Source organism: Ictalurus punctatus, chromosome 26 (assembly GCF_001660625.3).
Source record: "Ictalurus punctatus breed USDA103 chromosome 26, Coco_2.0, whole genome shotgun sequence".
Taxonomy (NCBI): Eukaryota; Metazoa; Chordata; class Actinopteri; order Siluriformes; family Ictaluridae; genus Ictalurus; species Ictalurus punctatus.
In genome coordinates this window covers 19386258-19414136 of record NC_030441.2, presented here as the reverse complement: position 1 = coordinate 19414136, position 27879 = coordinate 19386258, and the positions used below count along the sequence as shown (strand labels likewise).

The 27879-nt window shown below is 39.1% G+C and overlaps 4 protein-coding genes and 2 long non-coding RNA genes across 17 annotated transcripts; 4 read left to right on the top strand and 2 right to left on the bottom strand.

The window, feature by feature from the left end:
* Nucleotides 1–142: 142 nt before the first annotated feature.
* Nucleotides 143–5941, top strand: LOC108258801 (CMRF35-like molecule 3). 2 transcript variants are annotated; one of them, XM_017457735.3, is made up of 8 exons: nucleotides 143–261; nucleotides 1934–2041; nucleotides 2135–2254; nucleotides 3126–3221; nucleotides 3295–3345; nucleotides 3944–4033; nucleotides 5504–5535; nucleotides 5622–5941. In XM_017457735.3, exons 1-8 carry the CDS (start codon nucleotides 222–224, stop codon nucleotides 5772–5774), a joined length of 690 nt encoding a protein of 229 aa, XP_017313224.3. In that variant the 5' UTR covers nucleotides 143–221; the 3' UTR covers nucleotides 5775–5941. The 2 variants fall into 2 exon arrangements, with proteins under 2 accessions (XP_017313224.3, XP_053531942.1); XM_053675967.1 differs by having other exon boundaries at nucleotides 1934–2254.
* Nucleotides 5942–7091: 1150 nt separating this feature from the next.
* Nucleotides 7092–12228, top strand: LOC108258799 (CMRF35-like molecule 5). Of its 4 annotated transcripts, none has more exons than XM_017457728.3 (7): nucleotides 7098–7325; nucleotides 9051–9371; nucleotides 10248–10355; nucleotides 10426–10497; nucleotides 11502–11600; nucleotides 11711–11742; nucleotides 11829–12228. In XM_017457728.3, exons 1-7 carry the CDS (start codon nucleotides 7286–7288, stop codon nucleotides 11949–11951), a joined length of 795 nt encoding a protein of 264 aa, XP_017313217.1. In that variant the 5' UTR covers nucleotides 7098–7285; the 3' UTR covers nucleotides 11952–12228. The 4 variants fall into 4 exon arrangements, with proteins under 4 accessions (XP_017313219.2, XP_017313220.2, XP_017313217.1 ...); XM_017457729.3 differs by having other exon boundaries at nucleotides 7101–7325; nucleotides 10456–10497; XM_017457730.3 differs by lacking the exons at nucleotides 11711–11742; nucleotides 11829–12228 and having other exon boundaries at nucleotides 7092–7325; nucleotides 10426–11594.
* LOC124626385 (uncharacterized) lies at nucleotides 8946–14926 on the bottom strand. Its single transcript, XR_006981167.2, has 2 exons — nucleotides 14777–14926; nucleotides 8946–9280 (listed from the first exon to the last, which is right to left on the bottom strand). It is a non-coding gene; the product is annotated as an uncharacterized LOC124626385 (long non-coding RNA).
* Nucleotides 14927–15584: 658 nt separating this feature from the next.
* LOC108258798 (CMRF35-like molecule 5) lies at nucleotides 15585–21434 on the top strand. 3 transcript variants are annotated; one of them, XM_017457724.3, is made up of 7 exons: nucleotides 15585–15718; nucleotides 16492–16812; nucleotides 17026–17130; nucleotides 17202–17252; nucleotides 18674–18733; nucleotides 19354–19385; nucleotides 19472–21434. In XM_017457724.3, the coding sequence occupies exons 1-7, from the start codon at nucleotides 15679–15681 to the stop codon at nucleotides 19625–19627; spliced, it is 765 nt and encodes a 254-aa protein (XP_017313213.1). In that variant the 5' UTR covers nucleotides 15585–15678; the 3' UTR covers nucleotides 19628–21434. The 3 variants fall into 3 exon arrangements, with proteins under 3 accessions (XP_017313213.1, XP_017313212.1, XP_017313216.1); XM_017457723.3 differs by having other exon boundaries at nucleotides 18644–18733; XM_017457727.3 differs by lacking the exon at nucleotides 17202–17252.
* Nucleotides 21435–21970: 536 nt separating this feature from the next.
* On the top strand, nucleotides 21971–26397 carry LOC108258792 (CMRF35-like molecule 5). 6 transcript variants are annotated; one of them, XM_017457714.3, is made up of 8 exons: nucleotides 21971–22126; nucleotides 22899–23006; nucleotides 23100–23219; nucleotides 23433–23591; nucleotides 23660–23710; nucleotides 25578–25667; nucleotides 25894–25925; nucleotides 26013–26397. In XM_017457714.3, the coding sequence occupies exons 1-8, from the start codon at nucleotides 22087–22089 to the stop codon at nucleotides 26157–26159; spliced, it is 747 nt and encodes a 248-aa protein (XP_017313203.1). In that variant the 5' UTR covers nucleotides 21971–22086; the 3' UTR covers nucleotides 26160–26397. The 6 variants fall into 6 exon arrangements, with proteins under 6 accessions (XP_017313203.1, XP_017313198.1, XP_017313199.1 ...); XM_017457709.3 differs by having other exon boundaries at nucleotides 22899–23219; nucleotides 23436–23591; XM_017457710.3 differs by having other exon boundaries at nucleotides 22899–23219; nucleotides 25608–25667.
* Nucleotides 26398–26482: 85 nt separating this feature from the next.
* LOC108258830 (uncharacterized) lies at nucleotides 26483–27809 on the bottom strand. Its single transcript, XR_006981166.2, has 3 exons — nucleotides 27092–27809; nucleotides 26875–26993; nucleotides 26483–26783 (listed from the first exon to the last, which is right to left on the bottom strand). It is a non-coding gene; the product is annotated as an uncharacterized LOC108258830 (long non-coding RNA).
* Nucleotides 27810–27879: the final 70 nt, after the last annotated feature.

Sequence of the window (27879 nt, the reverse complement as noted above, 5' to 3'; positions counted from 1 at the left end):
TTTAAAAACATTTTAGAGCAACGTTGCTCAACATTTCATACAGAATCAGTATTTCACACTTCCTGAGTAGATTGCAGCTTTTTTCCACTAAGTGGCTCAAAAGTAGAAGTGGGCATGGCATGCGTTTAAAACCATGCAGAGATGCTGCAGAGTCACAGAGGCAGAAACGGTGAGAGCATGTAACATTACTAACAGAACATTTTTTTCAGTCTGGACATAGAATGAAGATCCTCCTTATCTTCTCCTTCTGCCTGATTATATGTAAGTATCAGCACTTCAGAATAATTCACTTTATACAGTACCACAGGATGTGTGAATGCTCGAATCTGATTGATCAGGAAGGTGCGCATTATTTTTGTATAACAGCACAGGTTGTTCCGGCCGTAATATGAATGATCATTTCATATGAATGCGCTTGTTCTCATACATTATACGTTGTAATACCACCACCAATAGAGTACATTTAGTGAAGAATGCATGCACAGAATAGAAGACAAAAAAAGTGCTGCTAATTCTTTCTGTACGTACCAGTAACCCTAGTGTACCCCTCAAACAGGCCTTCTCGTGTCCCACCTCCTCTACCATCATTTTGCATGCTAAATATAATAAAAGTATTACAATTCATTTTTATGTGTGGCCAAATCGTTATACGTGTCATTTTAAGGGTGAGAGAGAGAGAGAGAGAGAGAGAGAGAGAGAGAGAGAGAGAGAGAGAGAGAGAGAGGAAAAGTACCTACTTTTCTAGTACCTACAAAGTACCTACTTTGTTGTCATTTTAGTTGAGTCTGGGCATTTTACTCTTATCTTCAGCAAACTGGATACAGAGGAAGATCAGTTCAGATTAAATGCCCCTACGGATCTGGATATGAAGAATACAAGAAGTATCTCTGCAGAGGTAAATGTCCCCATGTGGGGTATAATGATGTTCCTGTTCGTTCTGGATCTCCTGCTAAAGACACCAGATTCTCTCTGTATGACGACACAACAGCCAAAGTCTTCAACTGACTGTTTGCTCCTTTACATCTGTTAGGTTTAGCTGCAGTCTGGGCCTCCTACAAGCCAACATTCACAGCCAAGTCAAAAAAAATTGCGGGTGATTTTTGATTCAGAATTAAAATTTGACAAATAAATAAATTCTGTTGTCAGAGCTAGTTTTTTTTCCAGCTCAGGGTACTTCGCAAGCTAAAATGTTTCACACGTTTAAAGATCTAGAGACTGTTCTCCACTCTCTTGTACACAATGCTACAGATCGCGTCTTGACTGGGACCAAAAAGAGACAACACATAGCACCCGTCTTAGTTTCACTCCACTGGTTTCTGGTGAAATACAGAACTCATTTCAAGATTCGATCGTTTGTTTTTAAAGCCTTGCATGGTCTCGCCCCCATATTTTTCAGATCTCCGCTGCTTTCGCTCTTCCCAACGAACTCTCAGATCCTCTTCTCAGTCCTTACTAACCGTTCCAGAGTTGTTATTAAAAAATAAATGTGATTGGGCCTTTTCTGCAATGGCACCGAGGCTTTGGAATAGTTTGCCCCTCTCTGTCAGATCCTTCCACTTGAATAAACTCATTTAAAACATCCCTTAAAACTTATCTATAATTTGCCCTGTTTTATTTGTCACTGTACAGTTGCTTATTTTCTGGTCTTAGTTTGTTGTATGTCTTGTTTGTTTCCTTATAGTAATTATTTGTTTTTATATTTATTTGTATTATATTTTGTTTTACCATTTTAATGTATTTCCTGCTATGCCTGATGTGCAGCACTTTGGTCAGAACTTGTGTTGTTTTAAAAGTGCTATATAAATAAATTTGACCTTGACACGTGTCTCAATGTTTACACTTTAATATTCCTGGATACTGAGCTTCGTTCAGGTTTTATATGTTGCACCATCGTCCTGGATCATATTTCATTCCACCGTATATTATTCTCCAGCTGGTTCTGATGCTGTAACTACAGTAACTGGATACAGAGGAAGATCAGTTCAGATTAAATGCCCCTACGGATCTGGATATGAAGAATACAAGAAGTATCTCTGCAGAGGTAAATGTCCCCATGTGGGGTATAATGATGTTCCTGTTCGTTCTGGATCTCCTGCTAAAGACACCAGATTCTCTCTGTATGACGACACAACAGCCAAAGTCTTCACCGTCACCATCACTGATCTGAGAACAGAGGATGGAAACACTTACTGGTGTGTGATAGAGCGGACAGGGTATGATATTTACACAGAGCTTCTACTGCTGGTTAAAACGGGTGAGTTACACAGAGGAGACTAAAATAATCACACATTAATTCATTGATTACAAACACACTGTGAGTGAGACATGTACAATGTACAATGGACCTCATTTATTAAGTCAGAAATGTATTTATTTGAGAATGATTTGCAGAGTTATTTTCATGAGAAATGTGTTCATGACAATCCATTTAGAATAGATTCCACCCAGCGCGGAGTCGTTCCGGTGATGTCTAGTACTGTCGAGAGTTGACATGAGGAACTGATGATTCACAGTGTCGAAACCAACAGAGAGGTGGAGTAGGATGAGGACAGATGATCTTGAGGTTGATCTTGCTAGTCGTGAGGCTTCAGTGATGGAAAGCAGAGCGGTCTATGGGGAGTGGGGTTAAGTGTTTTGGTTTTTAAGCAGCAGGGTAACCCAAGCCTGCTTAAATGAGGTATGGAGGGTGCTGGTGGAGAGGGAAGTGTAAAAGATGTGTGTGAGTGCAGTTAGTAGTGGGTGAGAGATGGACTGAAGAAGGTGAGAAGGGATAGAGTCTAGAGGACAGGTTGTAGGACAGCTAAAGAGGAGGAGTTTTGAGACATCAGTCTCTGAGAGAGGAGAGAAGGAGGACAATTGAGAGGTACATGGAGGAGGAGCCGGTCAATTGGTGTCTGCAGTGGAGAACTGGTTCCTGGTTGATGATGTATCCCTGTTGGAAAAAAAATGGTGAAGTCATCTGCAGTGAGAAAGGTAGGGGAAGGGGGAGAAGGAGGAATTACACACGACTTTACTGAAAGATTAATGGGGGGTAAAACTGTGTTCTAGATCTTAAACCTAGAAAATGTGAACTGTCTGGAAATGAGAATCTGGATTGTAGCTTGATCCTGTTTCTATTCTCTCAGAGGATCCTGCCATCAGTACTGTCTCACCGTCCACACACTCCGCTTCAACACATATCGTGACTCCATCACTGCAGGCTGAGATCACACATTCAACAGGTATCAACTTTCTGCCTTACCTCTTCTTTATTACATTTCTGCCATGTCATTCATCATCTCTCACTTTTTTCAGCTAATCTATTAAATGATGTTACCCACCAAACCATCACTTCCTCATCCCATGGTATGTACACCCTCCATCCACACTGTAAAGGAGTCTAAGATAATGCTATTTTACGCCACACGTAGGATACCATCACTGTCCTGCTCAGCACTTCAGTTATAAAATAGTTTTTTTAATTATTGTTTTATTTTGAATTTTTATTTCTCATCAGTGGGTAATGCTTACATGTGTCCATGCATGTCAGAAGAAGGATCAATGTCTTGATGTTTGTTTTTTAACTCACTCAGTTTGACATAAAGGCGGCAGCTTGCAAGTTCAGTTTAACAGGAAGTATACATTTCACAAAGCACTTCACACTTCTCTAACTAAGTTGCTTTCATAGTTTCATTTCTCACATTGTTAATGACTTCCTATTTACTCTAAATATGCTGTACATTGTATCATCATTTAAAACCACATGCTTTATGTAACACTCGATAGAAATATGTATAAATCTGGTGACAGATTGTCCACTCCCACAATGGCCACCTCACCTGGATCCATCTTCTTCTTCTAGACTCCCCCACTACACACTCTATGTATTTAGTGTTACATGTCTATTACAATGTTGTTTATGTGGTTTAAACGTTTATATTCTGTGTTAAACATTTATGACCAGGTATACCTAAGTACATCATGATCAGTACAGGTGCAGTGTTGTTGGCTGTTGGTGTGATTATAGCGATCTACTGCAAAATACATCGTCAAGGTAAAACTCACTTTAAATGTATATTTCTGATTAATTTATGGTGATGTTTTAATCTCATGACGTGCTGCTTTACTGTCATCGACACGTCCTTGTACCCAATGTTAAAAGACAACATTTATTCACCTCTGGATGTCTTGTTAGTGATGTTATACACAGTGAAGCAAATATGAGCAAAGAGCGCTGTGAAAAATTGTCTTTATTATTTAACCTTTTGCTCTCATGGATATCAAACAATTGCAAACACAACACAAAAACATTTTCAATATAGGTGTGCAAGAATTATTGGCAACCATTTAAGTCAATACTTTGTACTAGCTCCTATAATGCCTATAATCTATAACGCTGATGAGGTTGGAGAATACATGGTGAGGGATCTGAGAGCGTTCCTCCATACAGAATCTCTCCAGATCCTTCACATTTCAGGTCCACGCTGGTGGACTCTCCTCTTCAGTTCACCCCACAGGTGTTCTATGGGGTTCAGGTCAGGGGACTGGGATGGCCAAAAAGCTCTATTTTGGTTTCATCTGACTGTAGAACCCGATCCCATTTGAAGTTCCAGTAGTGTCTGCAAACTGAAGATGCTCGAGTTTGTTTTTGGATGAGAGGAGAGGCTTTTTTCTTGAACCCCTTCCAAACAGCTTGTGGTGATGTCGGTGACTTCAGATTGTAGTTTTGGAGACTTTCTGACCCCAAGACACGACTAACTCCTGCAGTTCTCCAGCTGTGATCCTTGGAGATGTTTTATCCACTCGAACCGTCCTCTTCACAGTGCGTTGAGACGATACAGACACACGTCCAATTCCAGGTCGATTCATAACATTTCCAGTGGACTGGAACTTCTTAATTATTGCCCTGATGGTGGAAATGGGCGTTTTCAATGCTTGTGCTATTTTCTTATAGACACGCCCCATTGTGTGAAGCTCAACAACCCTTTGCCGCACATCACAGCTATATTCCTTGGTCTTACCCATTGTTATGAACGACTAAGGGAATTTCGCTGAATATGTGTTACCTCATATTTATACCCTTGTGAAACAGGAAGTCATGGTTGAACAATTTCCTGTTCCTAGTAGAGAGAGAGATCACCCCAATTACTCCAGGTTACCCAGGTGTACTAAAAAATGTCAAGTATCAATGAGAATATACTTCAAATATATTTTTCCTCACATGAATTCACATTAATTGTTGCATACCTATATTTAAAAATATATATATTTTTTTATAAACATGTGTATTGTTTGCAGTTCTTTGATATCCATGAGAGCAGAGTATTTTGTGCATTTTTTGAATAAAAGATCAAAAGGTTAAACAATAAATACATTTTTTCACAGCCTTCTTTGCTCATATTTACCAAGGGTGCCAATATTATTGGAGGGCACTGTAAACTCATCACTGTCCCAATACTCAGACTGTACTGTATATTTACTTTATATTAAATTAATCTTTGTTGCCCTTCTCATCTCTCTGCAGGCTCTGAAACAGAGACACGATCTTCCACAGAGGTACAGGCCAATGATTTGCTTCAGTGTTTTAGTCTCACAAACACTTTACTTATACACATTTTAATGATTTCTGTTTTCCATTTCAGGCAAATGGAGATTCTGAAAATGTCCAGAATTTACCTCCTCTCCAAGCGAAACAACAAGCCGATTTACCCGAATCTGTCTATCAGAGTCTAGACCTAACCACCAACCAATCAGACTCGGTCTACCAGAGTCTGACCTTTAATAATAAGCTGTAAGATTCAGGACACCACAGTTCACCATCTAATTTGGACTGGTTTTAACTGTAACAGTGATTATTGCTTTTTTCCTGCAATGTTTTGGACTTTTTGCCTGGCCTGTGAATGACTCTTTCTGCTCTTTGTTTTTAGACCAGTTCGAAATAAACTTCTCTTCCTTTCTTCAACTTGCAGTCAACTGTGATTCATTTTCCCCGCACTAGCCATGCATGTCACGATGCTGTACATAAAAGGTTCACATCAGATTGTCTACAGGCGGTCTTCCCTTGGAGTCCACAGGAAAGTAAATGAAAGAACACAGCATAATATGATTAAAATGTACATATTTACATAGCATTAGTGCAGTGTTAAATAACTTCATGCTACATGTCATGTGACCACATGCTTCAAAAAGAAATGTAGACACTCGGGTACATCAACTCATCCACAAGAAATTTATCACAGAAGAAAGAGAGAGCAGATATTTTACTACAGATGCCACCATTTAACCTACGCCAATGCTGAACACTACATTAGAACAAAGAACTGGACTTAACACACACATTTCCCATTAGTTGTAGTCGCTCACATTATCCTCTCAGCAGCAACAAACTGTGGATCAGGTGACAGAGTGGGTTTTCCACTAATCGTAGGGTTGGAGGTTCGATTCCCAGCCCACATGACTCCACATGCCAGAGTGTTCAAGACATTGAACCCCAAGTTGCATCCGATGGCAAGTTAGTGACTTGCATGGCAGCTCTGCTACCATTGGTGTGTGTGTGTGTGAGAAGGTGTGTGAATGAGAACAGCTAAGGCTAAAAAAGTGCTATATAAGTGCGTTAGCCTATGAATGAAGAAGTTCACTTTTACATAAAGGAAGGAGGTTACTGAGCTCAGAGGTTTATATGAATATGTGGAGGTGATTTCTCAAAGTAGCGTCATAATCATCTACAATATAGTCAGTCTTCTACTTTCTAGCTCTCCTTAAGCACATTTATATTCTCTCTTCTAGTTTCTCATGACTTGTTCCTGATACACACCTTGTCCTCTAGAGGGCAGTAGAGACGTGACAGGAAGGTGTTTATGTAAGGTGCGCAGTGATCGACATCTCGCGAACACTTCAGTTAACCTGGAGTACATGCAGTTCGCTCGGATAAAACATTTATATAAAAGTTATAAACGTTTTAATACAAAAAATGTACTGTACACTTTGTAACTCATCACAGACTGAGAGAGAAAAAAACCACACACACACACACACAAACACACACAAGCGACATTACAGTACACAAGTCCACTGTTTATCAGTTCAGGGTCTAAAATATCCCTTTAATGCTTTAAGCTGAAAACATGAAAACACGCACTTCCTGTGTGGTTTTCTGTCACTGGCTTTAAAGTGGAAGTGGACGCGACGTTTCTATTAAAAACCACAACAACTCAGAGGCAGAGACAGTGAGGGAGTGTAAGAGATCTAACAGAATGTTTTTTTGGTCTTTATTTCCTGAAGCAAAGTTTGAGAGTCGGGACTTAGAATGAAGATCCTCCTCATCTTCACCTTCTGCCTGATTACAGGTAAGTAAAAGAACGTAGATGTTCACGTGACCTACACAGGGGAACATTCTCTCTACGTGTTTTCATCGTAAAATAGACTTTGAAGAGGTTTTGTATCTGTATATTAGCTGAAGAACAGTCCTTAACTACACATGATGTGATTAAAGATCAGGGCTAATGCTTCATCAGTGCAGTCGACCTGCAGCGTCATCTCTCTTGTTCCTGCGGTGAAACACTGAATATGAGTTTAGTATTTTCTACCGAGTGTAGCCGAGAGCAGATAGCCCTGGTGTACGACGTATGATTTAGACTTATTTTACTCTGCGGCATCTATATATACCTTTTGTGACTTGCTCTTGTCTTACATTTCTTGGGGGTCAGTATATTGGACCTTTTTTCAGTTAGGCTGTAGAGCCTTCAAAACCTAAAAGTAGTGAATTATCTTTTATTAGCTGTAGATTCTGGAAACTGTGCCATCCTTGTGCTGCTTTTGCATCATATCCTCCTACATAGATCAAAACACGAGGTCGGCATCCACGATGCCGTACTAGTCTGTTTTTTTGTGTCATATCATACAAATAGAAGTTTTCCTGTGTAAATTGGAACCTTCTCACTGAGCACATGTGGAGTGCCACAAGGCTCCATTTCAGGTCCGATTGTATTTTCTTTATACTTTCTCCCTCTTTGCTCTATTCTTGAGCATCACAAAGTTTCCTACCAGTATGTTACAATATGTGGATGATACAGCTCTACCTTGCATTAAAATCTGGTATAAATTTGTTCACTTGTCTTTTAGACTGTCTAAGAGACACAACTGACTGTTTGCTCCTTTACATCTGTTAGGTTTAGCTGCAGTCTGGGCCTCCTACAAGCCAACATTCACAGCCAAGTCAAAAAAAATTGCGGGTGATTTTTGATTCAGAATTAAAATTTGACAAATAAATAAATTCTGTTGTCAGAGCTAGTTTTTTTTCCAGCTCAGGGTACTTCGCAAGCTAAAATGTTTCACACGTTTAAAGATCTAGAGACTGTTCTCCACTCTCTTGTACACAATGCTACAGATCGCGTCTTGACTGGGACCAAAAAGAGACAACACATAGCACCCGTCTTAGTTTCACTCCACTGGTTTCTGGTGAAATACAGAACTCATTTCAAGATTCGATCGTTTGTTTTTAAAGCCTTGCATGGTCTCGCCCCCATATTTTTCAGATCTCTGCAGCTTTCGCTCTTCCCAACGAACTCTCAGATCCTCTTCTCAGTCCTTACTAACCGTTCCAGAGTTGTTATTAAAAAATAAATGTGATTGGGCCTTTTCTGCAATGGCACCGAGGCTTTGGAATAGCTTGCCCCTCTCGGTCAGATCCTTCCACTTGAATAAACTCATTTAAAACATCCCTTAAAACTTATCTATAATTTGCCCTGTTTTATTTGTCACTGTACAGTTGCTTATTTTCTGGTCTTAGTTTGTTGTATGTCTTGTTTGTTTCCTTATAGTAATTATTTGTTTTTATATTTATTTGTATTATATTTTGTTTTACCATTTTAATGTATTTCCTGCTATGCCTGATGTGCAGCACTTTGGTCAGAACTTGTGTTGTTTTAAAAGTGCTATATAAATAAATTTGACCTTGACACGTGTCCCAATGTTTACACTTTAATATTCCTGGATACTGAGCTTCGTTCAGGTTTTATATGTTGCACCATCGTCCTGGATCATATTTCATTCCACCGTATATTATTCTCCAGCTGGTTCTGATGCTGTAACTACAGTAACTGGATATAGAGGAAGATCAGTTCAGATTAAATGCCCCTACGGATCTGGATATGAAGAATACAACAAGTATCTCTGCAGAGGTAAATGTCCGCATGGGGGCAATAAAGACATTCCTGTTCATTCTGGATCTCCTGCTGAGGACACCAGATTCTCTCTGTATGACGACACGACAGCCAAAGTCTTCACCGTCACCATCACTGATCTGAGAACAGAGGATGGAAACACTTACTGGTGTGTGATAGAGCGGACAGGGTATGATATTTACACAGAGCTTCTACTGCTGGTTAAAACGGGTGAGTTACACAGAGGAGACTAAAATAATCACACATTAATTCATTGATTATGAACACATTAATTGAGGCTATTATTAGAGATTATTAAACCAGCATGTACAATGTAGAATGGGCTTAATTATTCAAGTTAGATTAAAAAAAAACAAACATTTGGAAATTCCACACAGCACGACTGACACAAGAAATGTTGTATTCATGAAAATCCATTTAGTTGGAAAAATATTTCTGTCCTATGTTTCACTCCAGAGTCTGTGTAAGAATTTCAATAATGTGAACATCTATTAATCAGCTTCAACTCTTACAGCCATTTTATATACAGATTTCACCGTCAAATTTAAATCACTTATTTCAATAACACCAGTTTAAAAGATTATAGATTTGATTATAGATCTCGGTCATAATCATATTAATGACTTGAGACAAAGTGATTCCAAAACAAACCATAAATTACAACAAATAGGACTAACCAGTCAATCAGGACAAAAGTATTGGCACCCTCTAACGGGAGTTAGGATGTGTCTATGGTAGCCAATGCTCTCCAAATGGCTGAGCAGGAAGATTTCACACACACCATGCTTAGAAGGCATTCTTTCACCATTTAGTTGTCATTTCATTCTCTGAACTTTGCCTTTTATAGAGTTTTGTGGGTGTGGTTAAACGTTTAATGCAGTGAACATGATTGGTAAATTAATGTATGGCTGATTGGCATTTATCACCACAAAATATTTTAAATTTGCCAGGAAATTTTTGTTTGGTTGTCTGTGAAAACATTTACATGCAATTCATGGAAAGATAATCGAGTCTCAGTGTGTGGATCTAGAAAATGTTGACTGTCGGGGATAAAAAAGTTGGACTTGACCATTTCCATTCTTTCAGTTGATCCTGCCATCACTACTATCTCACACACCACACACACCACACACCCCGCTTCAACACACTCCATGAGTCCATCGGTGCATGTTGAGACCACGCATTCAACAACAGGTATGAACTTTTTGTCTGAACTCTTCATCATATTTCCGTCATGTCATTAATCATGTTCTGCTTTTGTCAGATTATAGATCAAATGTCTTACTTTTTCCAGCTAATCCATTAAGTGATGCTAACCACCTAACCAACACTCACGGTAAGTACAATATCACATGTGCTATTTGTGAAATTCTTGCGAAACGAGAAAGAGAACACACACTAAACCACCACAGCACAGAAAAGGTCAGCCTTGGCTTTGTAAATGCTTTAACCACGTTGCTGCTCTGTGGTTTAGTGAGTGGCATGAATTACTCTGAACCTTACAAGCAAAGAACAACTGGCAGTCAGGTGGCAGGAACGGATGCAAGTGCAGGGTTACGACGCTCTATTGATAAAGCTAGAACTCAGATACAAATCGACAAGCAAAATAGTAAACAAGAGACAGGTAAGGGTCGGTCGATCAATAAACTAGACAAGGCAAGAATCAGTGAACCATAAAGAAGAAACAAGGTCAAAATCCAGGTAACAATAGAATAGAATACCAGGCTTGAGCTAGACTGGTATCTAGGACACCGAGCGTATACGTCACGAACGAGTGTATGTGGGTATGTTGAGTCCTTAAGTAGTGTGGCAGTAACTGTACACAAGTGTGTGTGATCAACAAGATGGTGAACGTGACCGTCTCTGCGGCCATATTTGTAGGCCATGTGGTGTTCTGGGAAGTGAAGTTTAACGCCGAATTTGGAGTTGACGTGACTCTTGAACACTTTTGCAGGTGCACTGCAGTACCTTTCAGTAGACTGTCATACATGTAATAGTGATAAAATATAATGAAGTATAGTATTAGATTATTCGATATGTTGTCTTGATTATTCGATATGCTGCAGATTTATTTTGCAGATTCAAAACAATAAACACGTAGAACTTTTAGTTTTATCATTCAAAATGTTGTTTAGAATATAAAAGCATATTTTTTATAGTACAATTTATAGAAATATGTATAAATCTACTGACAGGTTGTCCCACAAGGCCACCTTACCTGGATCTATCTTCTTTAACACTCCCCATGACACGTATTTCCTGTTACATAAGAATTATGCTTTTTTTGTGATTTAAATACATGTGATTTACACTTTTATGATTTAGTTTGTGTCCTGACAGATGTTCCAGGTATACCTAAGTACATCATGATCAGTACAGGTGTAGTGTTGTTAGCTGTTGGTGTGATTATAGCAATCTACTGCAAAATAAAACGTCAAGGTAAAACCCAGTTGATTTTTTTAACCTCATCACTGTCCCAATACTCAGACTGCACAGTATATTTACTTTATATTAAACTAATCTTTGTTGCCCTTCTCATCTCTCTGCAGGCTCTGAAACAGAGACACGATCTTCCACAGAGGTACAGGCCAATGATTTGCTTCAGTGTTTTAGTCTCACAAACACTTTACTTACACACATTTTAATGATTTCCGTTTTCCATTTCAGGCAAATGGAGATTATGAAAATGTCCAGAATTTACTTCCTCTCCAAGCGAAAGAAAAAGCCAATTTACCCAAAACTATCTACGAGATTCTAAACCTGGCCCCCGACCAATCAGACCCAGTCTAACAAAAACTGGCCTCTACTAATAAACAATAAGATTCAGGGTGCAACTGTTTACCATACAAGTTAATTGATCTTAATCTTAATCCAAAGCTAACTGTCACAGTGTTTATTTTTTATTTTATTAACAGACGTACTGTATTTTTTGGCCTGTGGCTTTATTCATTTGCTGTAAATGAACCTGCTACTTTATTCAACTTGCAGTCATTCCTGATAAATCTAACAACATCTGATGCCAAGTCTGCATGTAACAATGCTGTACATAAAATCATTTTTCATTGAACTCCTTGTCATTTGTAGTTTGTCAAAATGCTTTGTGTTTTAATTGACATTTTCTTTTAAAGCCTTTTTGCTTTCCCAGTTTTACAGTACAGCCTATATAAAAAGTTGTTTGGACATCGATGGAGCCCCCTGTATGTGTCGCAGTAGTGCAGGCTGCCTGGGCTACACACACTTCTATACTCTCCCTCAGCTTCTTACACACACACACACACACACACACACACACACACACACACACATACACACACACACACATACACACACACACACACTCCTGCTCTTCGTGTTCATCTCACTCCCCTCACCTCAGTTGCACAGAATAAGGTATAGTCCAGGACAGTCTTCCCGTATTACGAAGTGTTTACTGACCGCTGAATCATCACAGGGAAAAACTGAAGTCTCAATCCATGTAACAAGATCTGTGCTCATGTCCGTCTTTTACCCCTTCTTAGGGTATGGCTCAGAAACCATCAATGTGGTTCCTCTGAGTTGAGGTCAGAGCGGGGACAGCTGGGACAGGAAGAATAGGCTCCTCTCCATGGCCTATTAGCTGGTCTCCTGGTTTTACAACACTTATATGGAAAGCATGCAGGTTACTAAACTCAGAACTTGACGATACATAAGTACGTGAAGGTGTGTTTCTCAGAGTAACATCATAATCATCTACAATTCTGTCAAAGTCTTCTTTTTTCTACCTCTCATTAGGTACGTTGGTACTCTTTCTTGGAGAACACTGCAGTATTCACTAGAGGTCGACCGATTGATCGGTTTTGTCGATTAATCAGCACCAATAACGATTGCTGGAACTATCTGTAAAAATCCACAGTGCTAGTTTTTCCCGTTTGCATACGTTGCGGGAGTGACTGAGAAAGGTCCGCTGTCATTGTACAGTACGAGAACGACCTCTAGAAATGAAACAAAAACTAGCGCTCACAAATTTTGTGGTGTTATTTGATTATTATTTTTTTTTTACTTCATTTTGGAGGTCTCTTTTTTAATTTGTTATTTGGACTGGGACTTGACTGGTTCAGTTTGGATGTTCATCTTTTATTTACTTTAACATGAATTAATAGTTATATATAATTATAAATATTTATACATTTATTTTATTTAGTGTAGTACATTTTCATGGTACAGTCAGTACTGTTTATCTTTGTAATAAAGTTTAATAATATTTTACTTTGAGTTTTATGTTTTCAATCAGTATCAATTTAAAAAGATATCGGTTGATTAATCGGTTATCGGCAGGTACCGCCCAACTTCTCGGTATCAGTAAAATGTACTATCGGCCGACCGCTAATCAGGATTCTCCATAATGCGATCTCCAGTGTTCAGCCTTGATTTGTTCCTGTTTCACACCTTCTCCTGTAGAGGGCAGTAGAGGTCTTCTGTCACAGACTATTAAACTGTTCATGTAAGGTGTATGGTAAAGTGTATGGCACTTCACTTCACTAACACTACAGATGATCCTGGAATCCATCTAGTTCACTAAAAGCAAATCATGTATACACAACACAAAGATAGACATAATACAAAAAAAAAAAATGTTGTGTACAGTAACTCACCATGGACTGAGAGGGGAAAAAAACCACGTGACATTACAGTTTACACTGTGTTATGACCCGGTCTAGGGTCAAGGTGTAACATAAAAAGTAATAACATAACTAATAATCATAATAATGAGGTCGACACATGTTCCGTTCAACTCTTTGATCTCTTTGCCAATTTAATGGTTGCAAGAAGGAAATAATCCCAAAACAAAACAATCACTCAGAAAGCAAATCTCTTCAGGGCAGGGCAAGGCAAGGCAAGGCCAAAATAATCAACAAAACAAGCGCCATCACAAAACCCGTATCAATTTAACTAACAAAACAGAAAAGGTATTTCAAAATAAAATCGAGTCTAACCTAACCCCCTCAACAAAAGACCGACTCAAAATAAACAGCACACAACACCTACAGCTTCCCTGCTACCAACTTTATGCAAAACTGGAGCGACTTGGTGCAGCGCCTACCAATGGGAGTGAAAACAGTAGGGCGCACGTCATCCCTGGCCACACCCCTGCTCAGTAGCAGAAGCAGCGCCGTTGTGGCAGTAACCAGTTAGCTTAGCTTAGCGTATCTTAGTTTAGGATTTCAGCAAGTTTAAAGCACAAAATATATATAAATACATTCAATAAATAAATAATAATGAAACACTCAATTTTTGTTGCGATCGAGCAAAATCCAAGTGTAGCTCCTGTCTTGGGTAAAGTGTCCGGCGTGTCGTTGCTTCGGTGCCCGGTAATGAGCCGCACCATGCCGGACACTTCACCCAGGAAACACCGAGGCCACAGCCGCATAGCTGCGGTCCGGCTCCCGGTCACCATAGATAGACCCTGATGGTGACCCTCACTCACTGAGACAGGAGCTACACCGGGATTTTGCTCAACTGCAACAAACAGTGAATGTGTTTTATTATTATTATTATTATTATTATTATTATTATTATTATGCTTTAAAAGCGCTAAGGCCATAAACTAAACTACTACTACCTGGCCGAGCACACACCTTCTCCTTCACCTCGTACGATGATATATACACTGGTGAATTTTATATAAGATCCTCTCTCTCCAGAATGTTTAATATTAGCAGCAAGAAAAAAAAAAAAACTGGTTTGTTGTCCAAAGTGGAATGTTAGTTCCGCCATCCACGTTACTATGGCAACCAGTAGTAGGAACGCCTACTGGCGACGTCATAGTATAGCGACTGGCGACTTGCAGCAATAAAATCCGTGTGTGTGAACGGGTATGAGGCGCCAAACTGGACAAAAGTGAAGCGAATGGAGAGAAATTGATGCAAAGAACACTCCTAATTCATTACTGCAACTGAAGAGGAAAGAGAACAATTAAACAAAAAGAAAAAGCCAGATAGAAACAAAAAATTGAAAATAAAATGGTTGTACATCAATAATAATTGAACCATCTATATTAAACTGCAGCATACCATGTGTCTTATACACGTATAATACACTCGACCTGTCTGGCGCACTTTCGGACTCACTCAGCCTCTCTCATGAACTTTTGCCTGTCGTTCTCTCTCCCAATTTGCTTCACTTTTGTCCAGTTTGGCGCCTCATATGAACACAGAGAGCGGGAGAGAACATGCACCAGCACAATATGTGTCCTGGCATAACAATTACAGTACACACGTCCACTAATAACTAGTTTAGTATCAGAAAGATCTGTTTAATGTGAAAGCACTTTTACAGAGACTGTACTCGGCATTTCACACAGACACTTCCTGTGTGATTTCTGTCCCCAGCCCTAAATAGGATGTGACGTTGCTTTCTACTCACACCTCAAAAACACACTGTACAGTCCGAGGCAGAGGCGGTGAGGGTGTATACGATAACTAACAGAGCATTTTTTATTTTTATTTTCTGAAGTGAAGTTTGAGAGTCGGGACTTAGAATGAAGATCCTCCTCATCTTCACCTTCTGCCTGATTATTGGTAAGTAAAAGCACTTCACAATAAATCAGCAGTATCAGTGTTCAGTATCTGTGTCACATTAAAGCCTCGTACTGATGGACATTTAGCACAGAACTTTTATAGACGGGTTCCAGTGTTTAAACTAGTGAAGTTCTCAGGGGTGCTGAGACCTCCTGGTTATCTTCAAAAGCACACAGAGGAGGTTCCACTACATTCTGCAGGAGGAAACGTAGATGTTCACGTGACCTACACATGGGGGCATTCTCTCTACGTGTTTTCATCGTAAAATAGACTTTGAAGAGGTTTTGTGTCTGTATATTAGCTGAAGAACAGTCCTTAACTACACATGATGTGTTTAAAGATCAGGGCTAATGCTTCATCAGTGCAGTCGACCTGCAGCGTCATCTCTCTTGTTCCTGCGGTGAAACGCTGAATATGAGTTTAGTATTTTCTACCGAGTGTAGCCGAGAGCAGATAGCCCTGATGTACCACATGTATGAGTTATATTATTAGTCTGAGTGTTATTTAAAACATCTGCATTGGTTATTACAGATTATACCACAGCGCACACACACACACACACACACACACACACACATACACACAATTTGTAGATCCTTCACAGACGTATTGTATTGTGCTGCAGCTATGTATATCTTTTGTACCTGGTTCTTCTCTTACACGTGTCCCAATGTTTACACTTTAATATTCCTGGATACTGAGCTTCGTTCAGGTTTTATATGTTGCACCATCGTCCTGGATCATATTTCATTCCACCGTATCTTATTCTCCAGCTGGTTCTGATGCTGTAACTACAGTAACTGGATACAGAGGAAGATCAGTTCAGATTAAATGCCCCTACGGATCTGGATATGAAGAATACAAGAAGTATCTCTGCAGAGGTAAATGTCCCCGTGTGGGGTATAATGATGTTCCTGTTCGTTCTGGATCTCCGGCTAAAGACACCAGATTCTCTCTGTATGACAACACAACAGCCAAAGTCTTCACCGTCACCATCACTGATCTGAGAACAGAGGATGGAAACACTTACTGGTGTGTGATAGAGCGGACAGGGTATGATCTTTACACAGAGCTTCTACTGCTGGTTAAAACGGGTGAGTTACACAGAGGAGACTAAAATAATCTCACACATTAATTCATTGATTATGAACACATTGAGATCGAGAGATTATTAAACCAGCATGTACAATGTAGAACAGACCTCATTTACGAAGTTTGTAAACTCAGATTGATAAACGAGACTCAACACCTAGATCTTTAATCTGAACTGTCTGGAATTTAAAAATGGACTGTTTCCATTCTTTCAGAAGATCCTGCCATCACTGTCTCACACTCCACACACACCACACACTCCGCTTCAACACACTCCATGAGTCCATCAGTGCCTGCTGAGATCACACATTCAACAACAGGTATGAAGATTTTGTCTGATCTCTTCATCACATTTCTCTCACATCATACAACATGTCTCGCTTTATTTCAGCAAATCCACTAAATGATGCTAACCATCCAACCATCGCTCCCTCACCTCAGGGTATGTACAATATTACGTGTTATTCGAGCCTTTATTTAAATTCTTCTACAGGAGACAGAACACAGATCAAACCACCACAGGACAGATGACATCAGCTCTAGGGGTGCAAATGTTTTAAGCATTTGGTACGAGCCCAGCATGTTGGTTTAGATATTCTGGCCTCATGACAGTATTTTAAATTTTAGTGTTCCAGCTTGTAACAGACAGAACTTGCTGATTTGATATCCAGCCTGCTGCTTTCCTTAAAAATAAAGTTAGTGATCTATGTATATCCCGTGTAGTTGACTGTTTTCGGGTCATTAATGTCCACCTCTATAATATTCATAAACTCCTCCCAGTCGGTTAACGTTAACGGATTTGAGGTGTTCAGTCCACTTCTAAACAAACTCTACAGTGGTTTTAATGCAGTGAGGAAACTGAATCAACTCCAGTAGGAACTGAATCAAACATGCCATGTTCCAGCATTTTCTGTAGATGTGAGATGCAAAACTGAGTCACGAGGCACAAACTATTCCAAAGAACAGAGCTGTAGCGCTGCAGAAATCAACAAAGAGAGAAACAGTAGCTGCAAGACAGTTTTTGGATGCAATACACAATACCTTTTTATGAGGAACGTTCCAGTTTTTCAGCCAATGTTTTTTTCGGCATGAAAGAATGCAAATTTTAGTTCTTATGACCAAATATTCCAGTTTCAGCCACATCAAGACAGTCGTCCACTAGGCCTGCCACGATAATTACGTTATTGACGTATCATACGATATATGGACATGACCGCGATCATTAAATCAATAACTTGGAGCATAAATCAGGTGGCAAAACACCACACTGCATGCTGTCCCTTACGTGTGAGGGTATGGAACCGTAAGCGGCCATGCATTATTTTATTTTTTTTCCTTTCTTGTTTTCTCGTAATTTTGAAAGAACAAAAAGCTGTTTTCTCATGACATCGTTTAATCAGGAGAAAATCTCACGCCTTGATAATGGGACTGGTGTTACATGCACGTTCGCATCTTCGACATCACCATCATAAATAATTATTCGCTGTAGAGATGAACTTTATCTTCACATTAACAGAGAGGGGAGTCTCCTTCTCAAATGTCAGACACTAATGTGGTAATTGTTAGTCACTGGTGTCACTTTTTGAATTAAATTATGTTAAAAAAAATGTACTTTTCCACGATATTCAAATTTTTTGAGATGTAACTTTAATTATATATATATATAAATCTCTAGTGACATTGTCCACTCCCACAATGGCCACCTCACCCAGATCCATCTTCTTCTTCTAGACCCCCCCACTACACACTCTATGTATTTAGTGTTACATGTCTATTACAATGTTGTTTATGTGGTTTAAACGTTTATATTCTGTGTTAAACATTTATGACCAGGTATACCTAAGTACATCATGATCAGTACAGGTGCAGTGTTGTTGGCTGTTGGTGTGATTATAGCGATCTACTGCAAAATACATCGTCAAGGTAAAACTCACTTTAAATGCATGTTTCTGATTCATTTATGGTGATGTTTTAATCTCATGACGTGCTGCTTTACTGTCATCGACACGTCCTTGTACCCAATGTTAAAAGACAACACTTATTCACCTCTGGATGTCTTGTTAGTGATGTTATACACAGTGAAGGCTGGATGTGATACTAGAGTCACTGCAGGAATCTACAGTCTGGCCTAGAAAGAAATCAGCCCTAGCTTCAATACATCATACAATTCTGTGTATTTTTCTGATGATGTTGTGGTGCTGTTGCACTCAGTTCCACAAACATCCAAAATAATCTGCTTTAAGAGATTTAACAACAACAACAGGGATGGAGCGTAGCCCTGCTAGCACATTTTATTCAGCTGCTTATACATAAACTAATGATGCCATTACACAATGTCTTTTTTTTTTTGCTTAGAACATTATAATGTTCACCCAGAACAACTGGACACACCTGTAAATTAAACTAAAGTCTTTGTTATAATCTCAGTGCTTCATTTAATACACTGGAGTACACAAAACTCGTCACTGTCCCAATACTCAGACTGCACTGTATATTTACTTTATATTAAATTAATCTTTGTTGCCCTTCTCATCTCTCTGCAGGCTCTGAAACAGTGACACGATCTTCCACAGAGGTACAGGCCAATGATTTGCTTCAGTGTTTTAGTCTCACAAACACTTTACTTACACACATTTTAATGATTTCTGTTTTCCATTTCAGGCAAATGGAGATTCTGAAAATGACCAGAATTTACTTCCTCTCCAAGCAAAAGAAAAAGTCAACTTACCCGTAAATGTCTACGGGATTCTAGACCTGGCCCCCGACCAATCAGACTCAGTCTACCAAAATCTCAGACCGTCTAACAATAACCAATAAGATTCAGGATGCCACTGTTCACCATCCATGTTCCATCCATCCATCCATCCATCTTCTACCACTTACTCCTTCTTCAGGGTCACGGGGAACCTGGAGTCTATCCCAGGGAACATCGGGCACAGGGCGGGGTACACCCTGGACAGGGTGCCAGTCCATCGCAGGGCACAATCACCATCCAAGTTAATTGATCTTAATCCAAAGCTAATGTAACCGTGTTTATTGTTTCCCCAACAAACATTCAGTGTCCTCCACTAATATTGGCACCCTATGAGCAAAGAGGGCTGTGTAAAATCATCTTCATTGTTGAACCTTTTGATCTTTTTTTTGTTAAAACTTTACAAAAATACTCTGCTCTTGGACATCAAACAATTGCAAACAAATCACAGGTTTATGAAAAAAATTAATCTTCGTTAAATATAGGTGTGCATCAATTATTGGCATCCTTTTTGTCAATACTTTGTACAACCTCCCTTTGCCAAGATAACAGCTCTGAGTCTTCTCCTATAATGCCTGATGAGGTTGGAATATACATGCCGAGGAATCTGAGAGCGTTCCTCCATACAGAATCTCTCCAGATCCTTCACATTTCGAGGTCCACGCTGGTGGACTCTCCTTCAGTTCACCCCACAGGTGTTCTATGGGGTTCAGGTCAGGGGACTGGGATGGTCAGGGCAGGACCTTGATTTTGTGGTCAGTAAAACATTTTTGTGTTGATTTTGATGTATGTTTTGGATTATTGTCCTGCTGGAAGATCCAACCACGGCCCAATTGAAGCTTTCTGGCAGGGGCAGTCAGGTTTTCATTTAATATCTGTTGATATTTGATAGAATCCATGATGCCATGTGTCCTAACAAAATGTCCAGGTCCTCTGGCAGAAAAACAGCCCAAAACATTAAAGATCCACCTCCATATTTAACCGTGGGCATGAGGTACTTTTCCATACGGCTACCTCTCTGTGTGCTCCAAAACCACCTCTGTGTTTATTACCAAAAAGCTCTATTCTGGTTTCATCTGACCGTAGAACCCGATCCCATTTGAAGTTCCAGTAGTGTCGGCACACTGAAGACACTCGAGTTTGTTTTTGGATGAGAGTAGAAGCTTTTTTCTTGAAACCCTTCCAAACAGCTTGTGGTGATGTCGGTGACTTCGGATTGTAGTTCTGGAGACTTTCTGACCCCAAGACGCAACTAACTTCTGCAGTTCTCCAGCTGTGATTTTCAATGCTTGTGCTATTTTCTTAGACACTTCCCATTTTGTGAAGCTCAACAACCTTTTTCCGCACATCACAGCTATAGTCCTTGCTCTTACCCATTGTTATGAATGACTAAGGGAATTTGGCCTGTGTGTTACCTCATCTTTATACCCCTGTGAAGCAGGAAGTCATGGTTGAACAATTTCCTGTTCCTGGTCACCCAGTTGTACTAAAAAATGTAAAATATCAGTGGGAATGTACTTCAAATATATTTTTCTCATATGAATTCATAGGGGTGCCAATAATTGTTGCACACATATTTAACAAAAGGTTGTTGTTTTTTTTTTTGATAAACCTGTGTTTTGCTTGCAATTGTTTGATATCCATGATATAGTATTTTTCACAGCCTTCTTTGCTCAAATTTACCACCAAGGGTGCCAATATTAGTCTAGGGCACTGTATTGTTTGGCCTGTGCATTACTCATTTGCTGTTTTTTTTTCTTGACTATTTATAAATGAACCACCTTTTACTTTCTTCAACTTGCGCTCATCTCTAATCATCTGATGTCAGGTCTGCACGTAACAATGCTCTACATAAAAGCATTTTTCATTGAACACTGTGCCTTTTGTGGTTTGTCAAAAAGCTTTGTGTTTTAATTAATATTTTCTTTTATCATGCCTTTAACTTTTAAAGTTTTACAGTACAGCCTATATAAAACGCTGTTTGGACATCGGCAGTTACTAAACTCGGAACTTTATGATACATGAGTATGTGAAGGTGTGTTTCTCAGAGTAGCATCATAATCATCTACAATCCTGTCAAAGTCTTCACCTCACTAACACTACAGTTAATCCTGGAGTCCATCTAGTTCACTCAAATAAAACAAACCATGTATACACAACACTAACTTTAAAAGATATACATAAGCAAAAAAATAAATAAATTTGTACAGTAACTCACCATGGACTGAGAGAGAAAAAAAACACGTGACATCACAGTTTACACTGCAGTACACACGTCCACTAATAACTAGTTTAGTATCAGAAAGATCTGTTTAACATGAAAGCATTTTTACAGAGACTGTACTCGGCATTTCACACAGACACTTCCTGTGTGGTTGTCTGTCCCCAGCCCTAAATAGGAAGTGGACGTTGCTAAACACACACTGTACAGTCCGAGGCAGAGGCGGTGAGGGTGTGTACGATAACTAACAGAGCATTTTTTATTTTTATTTTCTGAAGTGAAGTTTGAGAGTCGGGACTTAGAATGAAGATCCTCCTCATCTTCACCTTCTGCCTGATTATAGGTAAGTAAAAGCACTTCACAATAAATCAGCAGTATCAGTGTTCAGTATCTGTGTCACATTGAAGCCTCGTACTGATGGACATTTAGCTCAGAACTTTTATAGACGGGTTCCAGTGTTTAAACTAGTGAAGTTCTCAGGGGTGCTGAGACCTCCTGGTTATCTTCAAAAGCACACAGAGGAGGTTCCACTTCATTCTGCAGGAGGAAACGTAGATGATCACGTGACCTACACAGGGGAACATTCTCTCTACGTGTTTTCATCGTAAAATAGACTTTGAAGAGGTTTGTATCTGTATATTAGCTGAAGAACAGTCCTTAACTACACATGATGTGTTTAAAGATCAGGGCTAATGCTTCACCAGTGCAGTCGACCTGCAGCGTCATCTCTCTTGTTCCTGCGGTTAAACACTGAATATGAGTTTAATATTTTCTACCGAGTGTAGCCGAGAGCAGATAGCCCTGATGTACCACATATATGAGTTATATTATTAGTCTGAGTGTTATTTAAAACATCTGTATTGGTTATTGCAGATTATACCACAGTACACACACACACACACACACACACACACACACACACACCCCATTTGTAGATCCTTCACAGACTTATTGTATTGTGCTGCATCTATGTATATCTTTTGTACCTGGTTCTTCTCTTACACGTGTCCCAATGTTTACACTTTAATATTCCTGGATACTGAGCTTCGTTCTGGTTTTATATGTTGCACCATCGTCCTGGAACATATTTCATTCCACCGTATATTATTCTCCAGCTGGTTCTGATGCTGTAACTACAGTAACTGGATACAGAGGAAGATCAGTTCAGATTAAATGCCCCTACGGATCTGGATATGAAGAATACAAGAAGTATCTCTGCAGAGGTAAATGTCCCCGTGTAGGGTATAATGATGTTCCTGTTCGTTCTGGATCTCCTGCTAAAGACATCAGATTCTCTCTGTATGACAACACAACAGCCAAAGTCTTCACCGTCACCATCACTGATCTGAGAACAGAGGATGGAAACACTTACTGGTGTGTGATAGAGCGGACAGGGTATGATCTTTACACAGAGCTTCTACTGCTGGTTAAAACGGGTGAGTTACACAGAGGAGACTAAAATAATCTCACACATTAATTCATTGATTATGAACACATTGAGATCGAGAGATTATTAAACCAGCATGTACAATGTAGAACAGACCTCATTTACGAAGTTTATAAACTCAGATTGATAAACGAGACTCAACACCTGGATCGTTAATCTGAACTGTCTGGAATTTAAAAATGGACTGTTTCCATTCTTTCAGAAGATCCTGCCATCACTACTGTCTCACACACCACACACTCCGCTTCAACACACTCCGCTTCAACACAGTCTGCTTCAACACACTCCGCTTCAACACACTCCGCTTCAACACACTCCATGAGTCCATCAGTGCCTGCTGAGATCACACATTCAACAACAGGTATGAAGATTTTGTCTGATCTCTTCATCACATTTCTCTCACAACATACATGTCTCGCTTTATTTCAGCAAATCCACTAAATGATGCTAACCATCCAACCATCGCTCACTCACCTCAGGGTATGTACAATATTACGTTATTCGAGCCTTTATTTAAATTCTTCTACAGGAGACAGAGAACACAGATCAAACCACCACAGGACAGATGACATCAGCTCTAGGGGTGTAAATGTTTTAAGCATTTGGTACGAGCCCAGCATGTTGGTTTAGATATTCTGGCCTCATGACAGTGTTTTAAATTTTAGTGTTCCAGCTTGTAACAGACAGAACTTGCTGATTTGATATCCAGCCTGCTGCTTTCCTTAAAAATAAAGTTAGTGATCTATGTATATCCCGTGTAGTTGACTGTTTTCAGGTCATTAATGTCCACCTCTATAATATTAATAAACTCCTAGTCGGTTAACGTTAACGGATTTGAGGTGTTCAGTCCACTTCTAAATAAACTCTACAGTGGTTTTAATGCAGTGAGGAAACTGAATCAACTCCAGTAGGAACTGAATCAAACATGCCATGTTCCAGCATTTTCTGTAGATGTGAGATGCTAAACTGAGTCACGAGGCACAAACTATTCCAAAGAACAGAGCTGTAGCGCTGCAGGAATGCCACCTGCACAGGAAATTCAAACTGATCAACAATAAGAAAAACACTAGATGCAATACACAAAACTTTTTATGAGGAAAGTTTCAGTATTTCAGCCAATGTTTTGTTTTTTGTCACGAAACCTTAATTTTTCGAATACACAGAAAAATGAAGTCGTGATTCATGAGAAAACACAGAAAAAAACAATAATGCATGGCTGCTTAGGACTTCTTTAAGATGGAGAATCCTGACACACCGACATTTTATCCATTCATGCTACTTCTGTCCTCTCCTCTCGGGCTGTTAAATTAGCATTTGAACTTTGAATATTCATCAAAGTTAAGAAAAAAATTCTCATTTGAATGCAAAAACTGTGCATTTGATTTGAAGATGTGTAGCAAGCACTAGCATCCTTCTAAATAAAACACTGTTGAAAAACCACATGCAAGATACTAACAATGCACTAAGAGTGTTTTTTGAAGAAGAAAAATCTAGAAAGAACAGTTCTAGTGTTTCAAATAATCCAGTCAGAGTTAAATAATGTGGGGGATTGAACCGCTTAAGCTGTGTGAGCTGAAGCTGAAGTGTTAATGAACAGTGGGAAACTGAAGCGCTTTACTAGCGGGTTAATTAAAGCTGCAGTACTGAACTTTTGCCTCTCTATCGCCATCTCTGTTTGAAATATCAATTTGCAAGTTACTTGTGGAGTTATTTATTTTATGCTGGTTGTGCTTTGGCACTGCTCCTCTGTGCGGGTGAATCTGATGGTTTGAGGAATACTTATCAGAGTTACCAAGTAGGAAGTTGCCTGAAAAAAATAAAATCACGGGTAACGGGTTGTGTGTGTGTTTTTTTTCTCTTCTTTTAAAGGTTGCTTGTTAGGAAAATCTGACAAGAGACTTTGCTTTTTTAAATTTATGGTCGTTATTTTCTGTATTATGAATAACTTATTCTGATATTTTGAGATACTGGATTTTTGATTTCCATGATCTGTAAGCCGTAATCATCAAGATCAAAGCAAAAAAGGCTTGAAATATTTCACTTTATGTAATGAATCTAGAAAGTTCCACTTTTTGAATTAAATTAAAGAAAAAAAATTACTTTTCCATAATATTCTAATTTTTTTAGATGCACCTGCGTAATACACACAGACACACACACACACACACTGTATTTATAGGCTATAAATCTAGTGACACTGTCCACTCCCACATGGCCACCTCACCCCGATCTATCTTCTTCTTCTAGACCCCCCCACTACACACCATGTATTTTAAGATTCATGTCTATTACAATGTTGTTTATGTGGTTTAAACGTTTATATTCTGTGTTAAACATTTATGTCCAGGTATAAATAACTACATCATGATCAGTACAGGTGCAGTGTTGTTGGCTGTTGGTGTGATTATAGCGATCTACTGCAAAATACATCGTCAAGGTAAAACTCACTTTAAATGTATGTTTCTGATTGATTTATGGTGTTTTAGTCTCACCCAGAACAACTGGACACACCTGTAAATTAAACTAAAGTCTTTGTTATAATCTCAGTGCTTCATTTAATACACTGGAGTACACAAAACTCGTCACTGACTCAATACTCAGACTGCACTGTATATTTACTTTATATTAAATTAATCTTTGTTGCCCTTCTCATCTCTCTGCAGGCTCTGAAACAGTGACACGATCTTCCACAGAGGTACAGGCCAATGATTTGCTTCAGTGTTTTACTTTCACAAAACACTTTACTTATACACATTTTAATGATTTCTGTTTTCTATTTCAGGCAAATGGAGATTATGAAAATGACCAGAATTTACCTCCTCTCCAAGCGAAAGAAAAAGCCAATTTACCCGAATCTGTCTATCAGAGTCTAGACCTAACCACCAACCAATCAGTCTATCAGAGTCTGACCTTTACTAATAACCAGTAAGATTCAGGATGCCACTGTTCACCATCCAACTGGACTGATCTTAACCCAAAGCTAAATACAACAGTGTTTATCCCCCCGCCCCCCGTTATTCTACCTGGCCTGTGGATTACTCATTTTCAGTTTTTTTTTTCTTGTTGTTTCTAAATTAAGTTATTTCCTTCACCTTGCAAATGTCATGGTCATCTGATCCCAGGTCTGGATGTAACAATGCTGTACATAAAATTGTTTTTCTTTTGAATACCTTGTCATTTGTGGTTTGTAAAAAAGTTTTGTGATCTAAATTATATTTTCTTTAATCATGTCTTTAACATATTTACAAAATGCTGTTTTGGCATCTCCATGGTATTTTACTATACATCAACAAAAAAAACAAAGAAAAGCATATACTGTACCTTAGTTGCACAGATTCTAATGATATCTGGAATCTCGGACAGGTTTCATTTCATTTTAATTGCCAGCAACAAAACCCCATCACATTTTTAATCTAGTCCAGAAACTCACACCAGTCCTGTGTATTTTGTTTGAAAAGACACACATGCAGTGATGGATGCTTTTTTGAAGTGTTTAAAATACACTTGCTGTGGTTCACATCAGTTTGCCTACAGACAGTCTTCACTTGGAGTCCTGGAAAGTAAATGAAAGAACACAATCTCACAGGCTGATTAAATGTACATATTCACATAGCATTAGTGCAGTGTTAAAAAAATCAACCCACAAGAGATTTATCACAGAGGAGATGTGGAGATGATATTTCACTACAGACGCCATCCTGAGAAAGAAACACTGTCCAAATAGGGAGGTTTACACGAAGTGTTTGGATCTGGTTCATATGGTCTGTAAGCACAATAATGACTACTGCTGGTTAAAATGTGGTTAATGTTAATCACTGTTATTATTAAAATGGTGGACTGAAAAAATAAGTGAGCGTACACCTGTTTGAAACTAGATCCATGCTCATGTCCTTCTTTTGCCCCTTCCTAAATCATCCGTGTGGTTTCTTTGAGTCGAGGTCAGAGCTGCATAGGAATCATGATAATGACGGGAACAATAAACTCCTCTCCAGGGCCTATTCCTTGGCTCTTAGCTGGTCTCCTGGTTTTACAACACTCAAATGGAAAGCATGTAGGTTAGAAAACTTTACGATACATGAGTACGTGAAGGTGTTTCTCAGAGTAGCATCATGATCATCTACAATCCTCTCAAATTCTTCCTCTTTCTAATTCTCATTAAGTACCTCTGTACTCTTTTTTTTTTTTTTTTGGAGAACATTGCAGTGTTCAGCCATGATTGGTTCCTGTTTCACACCTTGTCCTGTAGAGGGCACAAGGGGTTTTCTGTCACAGACTATTAAACAGTTCATGTAAGGTGTTTGGTGATGCACTTCACCTCACTAACACTACAGTTAATCCTGGAGTCCGTCTAGCTCACTCAAATAAAACAAACCATGTATACACAACACTAATATTAAAAGATATGTAAAAGCAACAACACAAAAAAAACCTGTTGTGTACAATAACTCATTACAGACTGAGACAAAAAAACAAAACACGTGACATTACAGTTTACATTGCAGTTCACACGTCCACTAATAACTAGTTTAGTATCAGAAAGATCCGTTTAATATGAAAGCATTTTTACAGAGACTGTACTCGGCATGTACAGACACTTCCTGTGTGGTTGTCTGTCCCCAGCCCTAAATAGGAAGTGGACGTTGCTTTCT